Below are 17,342 nucleotides of genomic sequence, written 5' to 3'. Positions count from 1 at the left end.
GATCAGTCAGGATTTGAACACAGGGCCCAGAGCAGACCATGCACACGACCAAGGCCCAGGCGCCCCCTTGTCCTTTGCCTCAGTCCTGGCTCGGTCGTGCGGCTCAGTCCACTAGCAGTTTTGGGGGAAGCTTTTCATTTCTTCTTGGCTTTATTCTTTCATTTCTCTGCGCAGTGCCATGTGTTATGTTATGACATCAACCAACAAAGCAAAGTAAGGTGGAAAAGTGCCGAGATGGCTAATTTCCCACCCAGCTTTTGGATTTCAGCTTGTGTGAGACTCGCAGGCAAGAAGGGGGGGGGGGGGGGAAAAATCCCACCCAAGGAATGAGACTCTCAACTATCACCACGGTGACAGATGAGCAGCTTGTACCACTTCCAAGCTGTTGGCTTCTGAGACGTACAAGCACAGTGTTTTGCAGGTGCCACCAGGACAGGCTTTGTCTGAATTTGCTCCAAGGAAATGATGACAAGAAGCTGAAAGGCCCCTCTGTTCTGAGTAAAAGTTTGAGCGGAGGCACCGGGAGGGCCCGTCGGAGAAGCAGCTCAGCTCCCAAGGACAGACCTGCCCTCCATCAGTCGTGGGCCACCCGTTTTTTTCACGGGGACCCCCACAAAAGTCTTCCCCTTTAAGAGGCGGTATGTCAGGTCACTGGGAATATTCGCGCCCGCAGAGAGGAACTGGGCCGGGCCGGGGAAGCCGCAGGTTCATTTTCCCCTGGTTATAACCGAGGTTGGAGGCAGCACACGTCCATGAAGCGGCAGGGGATGGAAATCCCTTTTTCCTTGGAATATGCGGCTCGGTCCACAAAGGGGAAAGAAACTGTCCCCATGGAAGTATGATCAGAAACCCCCAGGGATAAAGTTGTCCCTCTGCAGGAAAATCAGCCCCCCAGCCGCGTCTTCGTTCCAGCCGAGGAACGTGACCGGAGACCCGAGGGCTCGAAGGTCTTTGCGCCCTGGCCCATCTCCTGTTCGTACGGCTTTTTGCTTCTGCAGCCAGGGTCGCCTCTCCCCTGCAGGGCTTGCTGAGAGCTTGGCTTGGCAGCTGCCAAGGCACGTGGTTGATGTGGCTGACAGTAACCCATCCATGGGTACAGCAAGCCCACTCTGACTGATTCTGTTGGCAGAAGGGATCATAAGAGAGGCATCCATTCATTAGGCCCGTGAGCCTAACCGGGCCGTGACAGGGTGTGCGGTTTGGAGGATGCTAAATCAGTCACCAGGTGCCCCCTCTTGGGCTTAAAAAAATGGGTGCATTTGTTATCCACTGGGTGGGCAGCCCAGGAGGATGATGTGTGGAGCGTGGTGGGGGCAAGCGGTGCTTTCTAATCCAGATGAAGTGCTCCCTGCCCTCTGGCATTTTCAGTCCAGGTGAGACTCTCCTGCTGACTTTTTGATCTAGTTTCCACACATTACCTGTTTAAGCCTCGGAAACTCCGCTCTGAGGCAGGTCAGGATCGGCAGCCTCATTTTACAGGGGCAGAAGCCAAGGCAGCAGTGCCACCCCCAGAAATGTTCAGGCCTGGGGCAAGTCACGCAGTCAGGCATCTCTCCCTCCGACACTCTGGTACCTCTCTGGAGCTGGTATTCTGACGGGAGATGGATCATCTTGGATCCACCCTGCTGACATCCTTGCCCTCCTAGCACCCACTCCCTGCCACGGCAAGAGACAGACGAGTGGGATAGTTGGACCTGCGGTCTGACACGGCATCTCTTCCGTTCGCTGCTGACATTAGGATAAGAAACAACCTTCAGCAGGTGCCCGGAGAGGTTGGTGCTGTACCTGAGCAGCGAGAAGGATGGGTGCTGATGAATGCCACGGTGCTTCTTTACTCAGGATGCAGTGGTCTTGGAGGAGGCTTTGAGCAGGGCTTACATCAAGGCAGGGCCAGCCCAATTCCCATCCCTGCACGCCGCGCTTGTTAGCAAAAAGTAAGAGGTGCAGAACATAAAACGCGCTCAAGTGCATTCATGTTCTTTGGAATCACTATAGCTATCAAGAGGCTTTTCCCATCCCTTGGGTACTGCATTAGCTGGTTCACTTGGGTGCTTCTCCTTTCTTTCTGTGCTGTTTGGGTTCTTCACTGTGATACTTTTTCTCTCCTTAATCAGAGACTCAGTGAGAGCTTCACAGCAAGGAAGACCTTAAAACGCCCCCCCAGCACACCAGCCTTTTTGCTGCTGTGGGCACGGAGTTCCACTTACTCCGTATTTACCATTCAAGCCCTGGCTTTTGCATGTGGCACCTCAGAAACTAAAGCCAGCTCTGACCCCAAACTTAATGAGATTAACTTTTGATTTATTTATTTGTTCTTTCCTCAAGCAAGTAAAAGCCGCAGTGGGTTGTATAATGCATCTCTAGGGCCCTCAGCAGAGGGGAGGATGGGCTTGGACTGCAAATGACCACTGGAAACGGCTATGCGCTTTCCAGCGGGGATGGAAGTAAATGTCTTTTGGGCTTGATTTTTTTCCCCTTAATTTCTGAAGACCTCCCTTCCGAATTGGCTGAGTGCCCCGTGAGGACAGCTGCCCTTGGCCACTATGGGACAGTGGCTTCCCTGCATTGCCAGTGCCTGCCTTTGGCTTCGGGTAACACTTCCCCTGCTTATGCACTCCTCAACCTCCCCCACCCCACTGTGAAAGATGAAGATGAGTTTCTCTGGATGGGAAGAAATACCAGGTTGAAACCAGGGCCAGCCTTATTTCCACCCCCAAGCTTTAGAAACTCAGACAGAGACCCAGTTTTGAGTAACCCTTGGTTCCCCCCCTTAGAAATGGCTCAGTTAATTATGCAGAAGACACCCTTTATCTGCCAATACATGCAGAAAATGAGAGCGGGTCCCCCTCCATCTGGCTTTTCCACAGCTCTCAATATTGCTGCTCAAAGGCCTGATGTTGAGGGAAGAATTCCTGCCTGTTGGAGAGGAGCCAGGGCCGCGGGGAGGAGAGTGGGAGAGAGAGAGAGAGAAAAAAAACTTCATGAGAACCAACATCTCCTTTCCTTCCCCGTCTACTCCTGTGATTACTTTAATTCCAGCCAGCAATTTTTCACAGGCAAGTAATCTAATTGTGACTGTAAGTGAAGCTAATTAAGGTGCAGGTACTTAAAACCAAATTGAATCCTGTGTACAGCGGAGCAAGGGACGGGTCAGCAAGAGCAAGTAAGGGGGGAATCAATGAGAGACTGATATAAACACAGTGCAGGAAAGCGAGCTGAAGCTAAGCACCCCTGAGACTGCTTTGCCGGGCTAAGAGGCGTGGGGGAGAGACAGCGTGCCCCGGAGAGCGCGCACAGGAGTCTCCCAGGATTGAGTACTTCCGGGTGGAAAGGGACAAGCGTGCAGCGAGGAGGTCTGTTTTGGGGAAATCAGGACTGGAGGCTTAGAAAGTAAGAGTATTACTGTTGAGAAACCGAGCAAATGTGGGGAGGAGAAACTGCAGGTAAGAGGACGTGTTTGCCTTATTCCATCACCTACATGCTCTAGGCCAGACTTTGCTGGGAGCCATGTTGTTGTGCTAAGGATTGAAGACAAATTAGGATTTCAAACCGGACTAATCTGACGGATCATTTCATTTCCATTCACCCCACCCCTTAACTAAATAGCCTGAAATCCTAATTTACCGAACACATAAGCAATGCCAATATTTTCACGAAGCTTTGAATGCAACACTTAACCTTTAAGCAAGCCCTAAGAGTCCATATAGCTAGTCTTACAGGAGCCAGGCATCCATCACCACAAGTCAGGTCAGAGGCTGCTGCAACCGGTGGGGCTCCTTAGCGGCTGCAGCAACCCTCCTGGGTGAGTTGAGTTGCTTTGCATCACTGGCGAGTTGTTGGGCAATGACCTGGGGGTGCCCATCTCCTCTCTGGGCATGGACAGCTGTTGGCTTGCAGGGAGCTCATCTGCACTTTTGACAGGTCTTGTCCGTAGTGTGCACACACCCTCCTCCCCCAGGCAAGCCCAGGTGGGGGTGCAGATTTAGTTGCTAACAACCCAGCCGTGAAACAGGCTGTTCTGGTTTACATGGTACCAGATGGCAGTCCAAGAGAGGCCTGGCTTGAGAAGGATGTTGTGTCCCCCCATCCCACTTAAGTCTTTTTCCTTAGGTTTTTATATACTTTTTTTGTAGCTCTCTTCCATCTGTCATAAATATCCACAGTGGTCGTTCCTGTTAGACTGAGACTGCCACCTGAATCCCGCTGCCTCGGACTGCCTCCACACCCTCTTTTAACTTTTTCACTGACCCCAATTATACAGAGGTCACTCGAAACTGTACCCTGCTTGCCCTGCTTGCCCTGCTTTTAGTGGTGTTCAGTTAGTCGTGTCAGGACAAAATGGCATTACTCCTGCTAAGCTCTTGGCTGAAGCAGCTTTCAGGCCTACAACTCGCATCTGGGAGAATCTGGCACGACCCATGGAAGGCCCGAGGAAACAGGGAGTTTGGCTCGGTGCAAATCCCGGTGTTAGCCGTGGCGTGTTAACGGCGCGCCTGCCGCATACCCACTTCTCTCTCTGCTCCCTCGCCTCTCATCCGCTCAGCTGAGCCCATTTCTCAGCTTACATCTGATGGTTTATTTTTGTTCTCTGTCTCCTTCTTGGTATCCTTTTTCTTCCTCTCCTCCTTTTCTTCCATCCTGTTCCTATCGATCTGCTGAGTAATTGGAGAGGCATTGAATTCAGGACAGGAATAGATGCGAGAGAGCCCTTGGCCAGAGCTAGGGGCACAAGGGAGGGAAGTGGAAAGACCCTTTCCCTTCACAGCTTCGTTCTCCACTCAGCCGAGCAACCAGTCAGACGAGCCTCTTGTGACTCAAAGAACAAGGCTCCTCGGGGCATTTCCTGGGTGCAGCCGGGATCAACGGGCAGGGAGGATGCTCCCATCACGCTGCAGCCCTTCGGAGCGATTTTCTCCCCTTTCTAACATCAGGCAGAGCACTGTGCACTGGGGCACATGCTCTCACAGAGGTATTAATAAGCTGTAATTGAAGTTAATGTGGCGTGGCCAGGACACATGGAACCAGTTATGAGAAATCAGACTGGGGGAAGTGAATCAATTGTAGGCTCATGATTAAGATTTCTCTTTCCTCCTCCCCTCCCGGCCTCCTTCTCCTCCTCCCTCAGTCTGTCTGTCTTCCCAGCCCTAAGTAATCCCCTGGGGGAAAATATGGAAAGTAAGCTGCAAGCACATTACTTATATTACAAATCACACATGAGAAGTAAGCTTAGGGAATAATAATGCCTCAGCTCCTGGCCCTTCGTCAGGCCAAGGATTAACTAATTAGAAGGGATAATTTTCGGTCCTATTTGTTTTCCTCTCCCCTTCTCCATGATCTGTTTTTATTTTATTTTTTTCCTGCTGGCTTTTACTTTATTTATTTATTGAATCTCATCCTCCTCCCCACCCTCTCCTGGTGCTTTGGTTTCTAATTTTCTCCCCCATGGTTTTGTGGTGCTGCGAGGTTCACGCTTTCTCGCATGGATTCCCTGCCGGGAATGCATTGCTCTCTGCATAAATAAGAGCAAGGAGTTAGTTGCAGCAAGCCAGAACTCAAGCCCATTATCCTGTCCCCAGCCACAGCCGGTGCCCAGAGCTTCCAGCTCGCTCTGCCCAGGGATCCCCATCAATGCATCTGGCTAATTGTCTGGTTGCATGCAAGGGGATTTTCCTTCTGTGTCTTCAAGCATGATACTCAAGGATACTAGGGATTTCCAGAGACACAGTATTGCCCTCTGCCCAGCTGTTTTGCCATATGTGATTTTCGTCCCTCCAGCTAGGATTTGGGGGCTGGGGACCGTGGCTGGAATTGTGCAGTTGGGTGCACCTGTGTGAAAGGAGTTGTGTGCGGTCTCAGCCTCTTTCCTACTGCTTGGCTACACTCAACTTTCTGCCTGTTTAGCAGTTTGCAGGAGACCCTCTAGATGTGCTTTTGGTCATCTTCCAGGGGTGAGGCTATTTGAGTTTTTTGGCTGGCAGCAGACATGTCCTGTGGAGGGCAGGGCAGCATATGCATCAGCAAACCGCAAGGAAAGTACACGTGACAGCCGGGCAAAGGAGCATGACAGGGGTGGCTTCCCTCGCATGAGATGCTGCTACCGAGTGCCACTGGCTTGCCCTCAAGTGCTGCCACGCTCTTGCAGTTCCCAGGGAGCATAGCGTACCTGTCACCCGCCTTTCCTACATGTTCCAAAATAGTTATTCTTGTTTCCCCGAGAGCCAGGATCAGTTGAAATGCCGACTTCCGCAGGGGCGGAAAGGAAAGCATACATGTCACCCACATCCCAATAGGTAACAGCCTCCTTGGTTTCCAGGGCTGCCCCTCAGCTAGCCAGAGTCCGTTCTGATAGTCCCGGGCTTCTCCCATGGATCCCAATGGCTGAGCCCACCCCCTAAACGCTGGAGCAGGGGGATATGGGTGGATTTCTTTTTTTGATCTGGCTTACATTGAAATTAGCTGTAGCTGGGGAGGAATCTTGCCTGTAGTCTGATAGCTAAATTAAGTTACTCACTCACAGCAGCTGGTTGCTGATCTCGCCACATGACTCTTAAAAGCTATTCTTCCAAAAGGCTGCAAAGCAAAGCTGAGTCCTAGGAGCCTGGCAGTAGGGAAAGGAAGCGGCGAGAGACACGCACCAGAAAGCTCCTCCCTTGTCCATGCACAAGTGACACATTGTCAATATGAGAAGACAGACACCCAAGGTCCTATTACCTGCTTCTGGCTTAATTTTATGATGGTTTTTTACCCCCGTTTTGTGCCACATTGTGTCTGGCCCTGAGCAGATAATAGAATTTCATCAATAGACTGAGGCGGTGATGTATGTTAAAGCACTTAATATAAAGAGACTTCTACAGGAGCCCAAATTCAATTTGGCCAATGAACTCAATTGCAGGCATTATTGCATTCCAGGAGAAAGGCCAGAGAGCATTTATACACATTACTCTGCAAATATTTATGTTTGCATATCCCTGCTGTGTCCTCCCCACCCATCCCTCCCCTTCTGTTCCCTAATCCCATATCTACGATTTTTTTTTCCATAAAGGTTGCTTTGAATGTAAATAATGTTCCACAAGTCAGCACTATTTCAACAGCTGGTGAATGTCAACTTAGTATAAATTAATTGCCGTACCCACCGGAGTGGCTAAGTGCTCTCTTCACCTTGGCATCTTTTAGATGGGGATCTGGGTTAGCAAGAGCAGACAGCGAATTTCTAAGGGTAGCAAGAATCGTTCCCTCCCCTCCCAACCACTTCTGGCTGAACTCACCAGCCCGTGATGCCGTCTCTGGGGCACTAGGATCTTTGGGGGGAGTAGCACTCACGGAGGCAGGGAAGACGGGAAGCATCTAGAGGATGGTCTTGATCAGTCCGATGCTTTGTACCACAAAGCTGGGCATGGCAGCGGTCTTATGTAGTGTCCTGTATCTTGAGGCTGCCTGACTTGGCTCGTATCATATTATCTTGTCGTATCTGGAGCAACAAGGCATGGGTCAAGACCTGAATTTTTCAAGACCTGAGGGTGCGGCTTGCACGGTGCAGAAGTGGCGACACCCAGAGCAGGGTCCAAACTTCCCCAGGACAAGGCCATGACCGAGTTCAGCTCCCATCTCAAAAGCCCCATTTCTAGTCCTGTGATGCATCATTTAGAGGGAGGGACCACATCTTGCACCCTGCTGGATCCATCTGGGGGCAAGTTTCACACAGAGAGAGTTTATTAAAGCAACACAAAACAAAAAAGAAACACCACTATTTTCAAACCCCAAAGTTTCCTCCTTTTGTATCAAAACCAGGTTCCCAGCCTAAAAATTGTTGTTACTGTTTTTGAGAAAAAATAGCAAAACAATACCCCAGATAAAATATTAAATGCTTGAAAGGCTGGGAGGAGGGGGGCGGCATTTAGTGAGAAATAAAGAACATGGTCATTTTGGGCTGAGCCAAGCCAGGCATTTTAGGATTTGCCTTTTGGTCTCCAAACAGCACAGGCAGCCACTTGCTCAGCTCTGCTCCTGGCAGTAGAGCGAGAGCAGCTTTCTGTACCTCACTGGTCCTTGGCTTGGCTCCCAATTTAGCCTCTGATGTTTTCCTGGCTATCCCAGACAGTGAGGAACCTACTTAAGTTTTTCCCTGGGGTTAGACTCCAAACCTAACACCTATCCAGGAAAGCAGGGAGCTCTCTCGGTTCTCAGCTCATTACAAACCATTTCACTAGCTTCCCCAGGCGCAGATGGAGTGCAAAGACACCCTCTCCCCGGCAGCGTCCATTGCCTTTTGTCCAGACTGGCTGCGATGCTGGTGAAATATTTGCCTGGCGCTTTCCTGATCTGTCAAAACAGTTGCAGAGAAGGAGGTAACAATGGGGTTAACCATGAGCAGAGTGCTGCCAAAGTGCTGCGTGTTAGCAGAAGCTGCAGATGACAATAAGGGGTAGGGGGAAATAGTTATTCGCGTTTCCCCGAGAGCTAAAATCAGTTGAAATGCCGACTTCTGCAGGGACAGAAAGGAAAGCGCTCCCTTCAAACGCATAGTCCCAGGAGACTCATTAAAAGCTCATCAATTATAGTGAGAGCAAACAATTCAGTGGGAAGTGATCATAATCCTTCCCTGGGATGGCAGCCATTAGCAGCATCCCACTCGTGTGAGGAGTTTCTCCAGTGCCAGCTATGATGAGCAGGGTGGGAGTGGAGCTTTACACGAGGAGGCATTTTGTTGCAGACGCTAGGGCCGGTAGATTTTTAACTGAGGGCTAATACGGGGGTGGGAGAAAGGGAAAGGTCCAGATGGTCCCTGATCCCGAATCGAAGAGGAACGGAGCACAGGAGAGCTCTCCATCTTTGCCTGGAGAGGCCATTTGCCTTGGCAGTAAAGGACGTTTATCCCATAAAATCCGCAACCCGATAACACAGCGACTGACTTGAATCCAGTGCAAGTTACCCTGGGAAGAATCAGAGCTAAAACTACATCCGTGCGAGCTACCCCAGGGCACGGGTTGTGTGTCTGCAGCTATTTTGGCATGGCTGGTTTATGCAGACGGACAGTTTTACCTGTTTCCTGCTGCTACCTAGCGGCAAGGTGCAGTAATAGCAGTAGTCGATCATCTGCCTGCTCCGGAGGCCAGTATGAGTTACAATGATGTACAAAAGCAGCAGGAATTGCACCAGTGCGAATGTGACGTACCCAGGCCCAGCTCATCCACTGGAGAGCATATCGAGACATCTGGAGTAGGTGCTGAGCAAAGTCACGGGGCGGAGATCGTCTCTGCCTGCCAACGGGGTCTACAAGGAAGAGCTGGAGGAGCTTACTTTCTCCCTGGCTTCCCTTCTCATGCATGCCAGCCACTGCCTCTGCATAGACCAGATCCTGCATGATCTTGCATGGAAGTGTCTGTGGCAGTCTCAGGTGGGCAGGACAGGGCAGGCACTGGCAGCCACTATGCATTGAGTCCCATGAGCTCAAGGAAACTTGAGCAGCTTCTGCTGGCCTCTTGCTTAGGGAGCATTTCCTCCTCCCCAGCATGGCACCACCATGCTAAAATGCAGGACCGGGAGTCCCCAGATCGACCCCTGAGGACTCCCTGTGGGGATCTGGGGAGGAGGGAGATGGTCACTTAACCTCACAGTGCCTCTCTGAGCATGCTAAGGGGTCCTCACCTCCATTTTACAGGTTGGGAAACTGAGGCAGAGGGAAGTTATCACACACGAGGATTCCTGGACTCACAGGGACTCTAAGTGGGCCTAGTTTTAAAGATTATTTATCTTTTAATGTTATTATGGTAAGGCAAGGCCAAAGGCAGCAGTTGCCTTCTCCCTCTTGCAGCCATGCTGGAGGCCTGCTGCTCTTACCTGCCAGTTGTATCTTCCTTAGGCACCTGACGCATGGCGCTGCCCCGTCCCTAGCGCAGGAGCTCGGCGACGGTGCACGTCTCTAGCCAAAAGCTGCTGCTGACCTCCAGAATGTGGATGTGGAGAAAGAGAGGTGACGAGGGAAGGCTCTCTGCAGCTGCAAGCAGTGCCTGTGTCCCTGCAGGCTTGGCCTGGGGCTCCGCGATTCTTTGCGTCCAGACCCTGGCAGCTGCCTGCCACGCTCCTGTAAGAGGAAGCTAAACGGCCTGCATTAGACACAAACAGGTAGCTGCACCTCTAACGAAAGCAGGGGCCAATTCCTCCAGCAGTTGTGCCTAGAGCTGTTAGACAGACTTCGATGTACCCACAGCATCGATTGTAGTGCCCCCAGACACTGCCCTGACTCTGTGGCTTATCCGGTCCTTGACCTCTCATGCTCATGCTGCCGCCTCTGCCGGTTCTGGTCTGGGAGGCGCATACCCGTGTGGACCTGAACTTGGACCCAAACTTATTTTGCTCAACACCTGGCAGATGCGACCCGTTGCCACTTGGCCGAGACCCGAACCAGCAAGCTACGGGTTCTCTCCCTTTCCGGCCCTTGGGCCAGGCAGCCTGTACTGCAGTCAGGATTTTATGATGGTTGGGAGGGAGAGGAGTGGGAGCAAGCCTGGAAATAGCCAGGGGCATTGCTGGACCACACTGTCCATCCCACTTCTACCAGTTAAGCCTTATCATTTAATCCCCTTTCAGGAGATGGCTGGATGCCAGAGGAAGACCAGCAGGAACAAGCAGAACTTGCAGCCAAAGCCTGCGGGGCTGGGCTAATGTTATTTTCCCCACTCTCCACCAGCTGGATCTTGGCTAGAGAAAGACGTGCCCCACACTCTGCCAAGATGAAGTGTGTGTGTCCTTGTTCTGGAGGCATAGCAATGTGGGGAGGAGAAGTCATCTTAGCACAGTCAAGCCTGAGGAAGGAGTTAAAAGAGGACCCAGGGTGGGGTCCTGGGTGGCACATGGGGTACCCGGGATGGGAGTGGAAGCATTTGCTCTGGGCAGCAGTCACCCAATAGGAAGGGCAGCCCGGGCTGCCTGAAGCTGCCCGATTGTTCATTATTAAATAATGCATCCTGATTGATTGGTCTGAAAAGTGCTGTGTTGCGGGGTCAGGCTGCTCAGGTTAGAGTTTTCTGGTTAGATTGATGATTCTCGAAGGTCGAATTCAGAAAGCAATTCCCTGGCAGCATTGATCCTTTGGATGCAGGGACCTTTTTTGCGCTGTGGCTGGGCAGTGAGAAGAGCTGACCTGGGCCTGGATGGGGAGGGCGACAGGCTGCCGCTGTTTCCTCTATATTTAACTTTCCTTGTTTACGTGGCTGAGAACGTGCGGTCCCTCTCCAAGCAGCACAGTGCCCAGTCGTCGCTACGTGCTCCGAAAGCGCGGCACGCTGGAGCAGGCTGCCGCGGCTGGTCCGAGGCGCCTGTCCGGCATCGCCCAGGCCCTGCAGACAGGCAGAAGAAGGTAACCAGCCCTTTCCCGGGGCAGTCAGGGAGCTCCCAGGAACCTCCCTCATTGCTAGTGCCTGACTGCTTTGCATCCTCCTCGGCTACAGAGCTGTGCAGGGCCACAGCCCCCCGCCTTCACCCTCTTTGTAGGGGCTGGAAATCAGGCTGGGTCCTGCTGTGGAGCAGAGCTGTTGTAAGAGGCCTGCAAGGCTCAGATGTCATGCCCTAGGGCCAGGAGCTCTGCAAGGAAACCCCACGTTGAGCCCTGTTTGCTCCCAGAGGTGGAAGGGATGTCCAGAGCGGTGGTCTCCAGCATTGCTTGAGGTTGTGGGGGGAGATGCCGGGAGGAGCAGGGGAGAGACACCGGCCCTGCAGAACAGCAGGAGAGGCTCCTCTGGGGTTAACGACAAGCCCAGCGTGGCCCGGAGCGGGCTCTGGCAGCTCAGCGGTGCCTTTCCGCCATACGAGGGGCAGACCGCTCTCCAGGGAGCTACAGGCCAGTGGCTCTGAATGAGCCTAGTTAGCCTCTGCTGCTCCCACGGAAAGGCAGCTGATGGCGAACAGCCTCCTGTCTAGAGGAGGGCTGTGAAGCGTGAGGAAGCTGCTACATTTCAGACCCGAGTGGACTCGCCTGCCCTCTCAGTACAACACGGCATTTCTGTGAGCGCCCGTGCTGGGTTGAGAGACGTGTGCCCGGTAGCGGCCTCCAGGGCCCGCGGCCGGCGGAGGCGGAGCGCGTGGCCAAGCTGGGGCGCGCCGCTACCGCCGCGTGAAAGTGTTTCCAAGGAGCTCACTGAGCGTTGCACCCCCTGCACGGGGAGGTACCTGGCCTGCGTGCTCAACCCGAACCTGCCAGCACGACCCAAGCGCCGTGCCTCCCCGTCCTCCGCTCTGACTATGCTGGGGTCTTCTGGGCTTGAATTAGGAAGGGGGAAATGCCCTTCGCCCCATTCTCCTCCGTCAGTGCTGTCAGCCCATGCAGGCCCATGTATGTAACCCTAGCTCGGCGTGCTGGCTTTTTTGTCATGGATGCCAAGGTGGCATCACAGAGGCCACTGCTCCCAGTAGGAAGGCATGAGCAGCGCTCCGTCTCCCGGGTGCCTTTTTTCGCAGACCGAGGTCTGGCCCAGCTCAACAGCGGTGAGGTTGCGACCTGCTTTAACCTGCTATCTCCCTCGCCTTCCCCCCACCCCCAGCCCTCCTCCTCCCTTCGCTAATCTGAAGCGAGAGGCAGGCAGCCTTCTGTAGAGTCTAAATAATTCAGAGTCAGGCTCCACAGCACCCGAGTGCTGGTCATTGCCTATTCAAAAGGTTAGACCAGCAGCACAGAAATCCTTCTCCCTCCGAGTTGGAGGGACGAGCCCAGCGCAGCTGGGGTGCGGGGACCCTCATTTGCGTGCTCTGGCCAAGGCCACTTCCATTAACAAGCTCTGATCTGCACGCCGGTCCCCAGAGTGTTTCAGCGCTGCAGTTGCTAGCGCGCTCAGCCATGGCCCGGCAGCCTCCGGGCTCGCACCGTGCACGGCGCCAGGCCAAGTGTGCTCCTGCACCTCCCTTTTAGAGAGACCGTTTTCCCTTCCCTGTGGGAGCAAGCATCGTGCAGTGGGGCGGAGGGACTCTGGACGCAGGTTTTGTTTGGTTTGTGAGAAAAAAAGTTTGCCGGGAAAAAGAAAAAAAAAAATCTCTCACGAGCGGAGCTGTCTAGCCACACGCAAGTAGAAGCACAGTAGGGACAGACTCACTGGATCCAAGATGCGGGGGTGGGAGTCTCTGGAGCTCCCCAGGAAACTTCCCTTCCGGGAGTATTCATAGCCTCTCCTGGAGCTTTTTCTCTTGACCAGCTGCAGCGCCGCTGAAGAAGATGCTGGCGTTGCAGGCTGACGTCCTCGCCGTCTGCACAACGCATACAGCACAGGCAGAACTGCCACTGCTGGCACGCTTCCCCAACCTCATCAATGGGCCTGATTTCCTGCCCTCTTGCACCTTGGGCTCGTCTGCGCCTGTAAAAACAGAGCGCTCCCCCGTTAGACTTCTCCGCGTAATGATACAGCTGGCTGCCCCGTCACACGTGTGCAAACGGGTAACTTGGGGCGTCAGGCAATGAAGAAACAAACCACTGCAGCCCAGGCCGGACCCAGGAGGACGGCTTCCAAAATAAGAGAGTTTAGTCTTCGTAGCTTCTAGGTCTGGTGGACTGAGCAGGGGCCAGGGAGCCACGTGTTTTAATCTCGGCTCCGACTCTATGAACTGCTGGGACTCTCTAGACCAAGCCGGCTTTAGGGGTGGGTGATGTGGGCAACTGCCCAGGGTGCTGTGGTCTGGGGGGCACCACACACACGTGTGCACATGAGCAACCTGCAGTCAGCGCAGCGATCTCTGCCCCAGGCACGGTGCCCAGCCCAGCCCAAGCTGCCCCTGCCTCCAGCTGCTGTTCAGGAGGAGCTGGACCGGGCAAGCACTGGTGCCCGACTGCCCAGTGCCGGACTGCACCTCGCACCCCTGCCTGCAGCGGTGCCACTGACTTGTGGGGAGGGGGAGGGGGAGGGGGAGGGGGAGGGGAGGGGGGCACCAAAATACAAGTTCACCCAAGGCACCTTTTTTCCTACAAGTCACCTAACCGTTGCTCCCTAGATTCATGATGAACACACTGGGGGAAAACATTTACTGTACAAACCTTGGAGCGGTTCATTACAAGTTTGTGGTGTGAGGCTGGCAGACTGTTAAGCCGTGCTTCCATTCCTTGCAAGACTGCTACTACGAGAGCAAACAGCGATGGCCATTTGCTTGGATGCAATGGCGGGTCGTCCACTAAGACATGAGCTGGGACCCACCACCGACACGTCAGGCAGAGCATCACTAGCCGTGGGCTGCTTACAGCTTCCAGTCGAGGGGCTGGGCCGCATGCCACGTAGCAGCCTCAAGGTGAGACGTTCCACGTGGCATCGCTGGTCCGCCGCCGAAGGAAACGCTCTGAACTTCAGCTCATGGCTCAGCAATCGGTGCTCCCATTAAAATAAACAGAACTGGTTCCTCTATGAGCCTCAGCACCCAAGAGCGACAACTTTCAGAAGGAGAAAGTAAATGTCTAAATGCTCCCCAGATGAATCCCAGAGTCAGCCTTTCCCATCCTCTGCTCAAAGCTTGGGCAAAATATGAGAAGCTCTTTGTGGGGTTTGGGTGAATCAACGAATGAATGTATGGAGGGTGCGTTTAATTGCAGTGTGCCTTGCATCGGGGATGAAAGGAATTTGCTGGAGTCAGCCTAGTAGTAGGCAAGTGATCGGCGGCTTCACCGGTAGCAATCGTCTTTCAAGGCTAAATGCAGCCCTGACTTTGACTGCTTTCCTTTCGGGGGAACTCAGCGGTGCTGCATGGGGGATGAGTCGGTGCAGAATTTAGACCCGAGCGTTTGTCAAACGCCTCCGCAAATGCGAGGACCTCAAAGCACACGGTGAATGCATCTCAGAGCATCCTCTAGCAGAAAGGTGTCAGTGCCCCCTTTTTCCTGGTGAGAAAAGCAAGCCATAGAAAGGGAGCAACAAGTTCAAGCCTGGATGCTTCAGCTCAGACATCTAAATCCAAATGTAGGCACCTAAACAAAAGGAGCAATAGGAGCCTAAAATGTGCTGGCTCAGTGAGTAACCTGACATCTAGAGCCTCTGTTTTAACAGGATGAGCTGCAACACTTTCCAGTCACATTTTTAAGCTGGCATATCGTCCTCTGTCTCGATCAGATGGATAAAGCAGGATACAACTCCCACTGGAATATCCGGTACAGAAAGACGCCATGTCATAACTCAAATGATGTCATAACTCAAGTGATGTCATAACTCAAATGCCAGGTGCAGCAGGAATGCTGCTGAATGCCAGAAAACCCTGCTCCCAGTAACAGTCAAGGTGGGGACAAGTGCGGGTTCACATCTGTTGTCTTGCTGGGGACGGAGCGGGCGGTGCCACGACTGCCATCTCCTCTCTGGTTTCCCTCCCGCAGGTGTAAATGCAACCTCCACGCCAACCTGTGCACCTTCAAAGAGGGCAGCCTCCAGTGCGAGTGCGAGCACAACACCACCGGGCAGGACTGCGGGAAGTGCAAGAAGAACTTCCGCTCCCGGTCCTGGCGAGCTGGGTCCTACCTGCCGCTGCCCAACGGGTCCCCCAATGCATGTAAGTGGCTCGTGGCACCTCTTGGCCCGTTAAAACCGGGCTAGAGTAGTCCTCTCTCCTGAACCAGAGCACGGGATGCTTTAGTGCCACGGGGGAGGTGAATGTTCTTGGGACGCGCAGAGGATTGGGTGGAAAGAAAGGGAGATCAGTGACCACGACTGGACTGAAAGGAGGATGAGAAGATGGCCTGAGGCTGTGGTGAATGGGTCCAGACGTGGCCTTGGTTAGGTATTTCACTCTAAATTACTGTGCATCTCTTAAAGAAAACAGCATGCATCTGTAGAAAAGCCATGGGGCCAATCCTTGCATAGTATGGGATGGTAAAAAGGACAAGGCCGTGAGCACTGGGTGCCCTGTTTACTGTCACCCAGAGGTGACACAGGATCTCGGACCCTGGGAAGCAGCCCCGAGCGTCCACGACCACCCGTGCAGCCACAGCCCCATCTCCTCGCTACAGCTAGGTTGTGTATGAACTAGCAGGACATCAGGGTTGCAGCCTCCAAGCGGGGGGTTTTGGTGGTGGAAGATGGGCTGTAGGCCTCTCTGCCTCTTGGGTTTGCTCCGAGTCGCACTAGCAGCTCACTTTCATGTCACACAGCAGCAGGAACCGCTCCAGCCCTTTTAAACAGCGGCTTTGAGCATTCGCTAAAAGAGCCCTTTTTTTCATCCTCCACCTCCCCAAAATTTTTGAAAGATTTATGTGCTTTAAGATGATCAAAGCTGAAGCCCAGGCTCGGCAGGCCGTGACGGGAATGTTGCACGCATCCCAGCGATGGTAGATGAGCAGGGTCTTTGAAAGGGAACGAGCTTGTCAGCTACCTCCAAGTGCCTGTGTTCCTTCAAAAGCCCCGCAACATGCTGTTATCCCTCCCTTCTTCCTCCCTCTTTTCCATCCGTCTCTCCAGTTCTCTCTGTCCTTCCCTTTTCCATCCCCCCAACATGGTCCTATTGTCACAACCAGTAACCAGCTGGAAGGGTTAAAGACTGGCACCCAGTCCCATGGTATCCCGATGAATCCACCCTGAGAGAAAGATCTCTGAGAATCCTTTTCCACTAAAAACCCCAAGTCTGAAAACCCCAGCAAGGCATGGCCCATAGAGCGCCCCCCCGCCCAGCCCACTTTGCTGGGGTCATCTGACCCCAGTAGTCTTTCCTGCCCGATGATCTTGTGAGGTCCCTAACATCTGTGAACGCATCTTTCCGTCTTTCTTAGACAAGCCTGAAAAATAATCTAACCCCCGACCCAAGCAATTCGTGAGTCAGGGCCTGCTGTCAGCCCAGAGGAGAAGCCGCCACACCAGCTCAACGGCTGCTTGCGGACAGCGTGACAAACCCCAGCAGCACACATCACCCGTACTGGGTGTAAGGGTAGGTCAGGGACAGGGCTAACAGGAACCTGTTAGCAGGGACCCAGTGGCTGTTCTTCCCGGGGTCACCGCAGGTAGGTCTCAGCCCGTGTCTCAGGTCTCCGGCGTTTCCGATGGTCACCCCTGTGGTTTGCCAGAGGCTGCTTTTCAGACGTGGCAGCAGGCTGGTGAGACTCTGAACAAGACTTTTGTTAATTAACACAACGGCTTCTTGGCTTTTGCTGACCCTGCTGCTTCTTGTTTCTTCCAGGTGCAGCTGCAGGCTCAGCGTTCGGCAGTAAGTAAAATCCTAACTGCAATGCTGGCATTTGACATCCTCAGTGCATGGCCCCCGCGCGCGTCATATGGAAACAATGGTTATTTTCTGTCCATTATCATCTTCCAGGCAATACGTCTGCTCTAATGGCATCTCATTTTCTCTCCTATCAAGACCCTTATGTTTTCTTTCTTTGGCTTCAGTAGCCTCATTTT

At 53.2% G+C, this 17,342-nt stretch overlaps 1 protein-coding gene across 2 annotated transcripts in view; it reads left to right on the top strand.

Annotated features, from left to right (window-relative positions):
• The window catches only part of NTNG2 (netrin G2), a 66,340-nt gene that overhangs the window by 27,549 nt on the left and 21,449 nt on the right, over positions 1-17,342 (top strand). For both annotated transcript variants that reach the window (XM_090021963.1, XM_090021962.1), the window contains exons 3-4: positions 15,332-15,504; positions 17,122-17,148. In XM_090021963.1, the coding sequence (XP_089878089.1) occupies positions 15,332-15,504; positions 17,122-17,148 (200 nt within the window). The remainder of the gene's footprint in view (positions 1-15,331; positions 15,505-17,121; positions 17,149-17,342) is intronic.

The sequence above is a fragment of the Crocodylus siamensis genome, chromosome 11 (genome assembly GCF_052110815.1).
Source record: "Crocodylus siamensis isolate JL-2025a chromosome 11, ASM5211081v1, whole genome shotgun sequence".
Taxonomy (NCBI): domain Eukaryota; kingdom Metazoa; phylum Chordata; order Crocodylia; family Crocodylidae; genus Crocodylus; species Crocodylus siamensis.
Note: the sequence above shows the minus strand (reverse complement) of the source record. Positions and strands in the feature narration are given on the sequence as shown.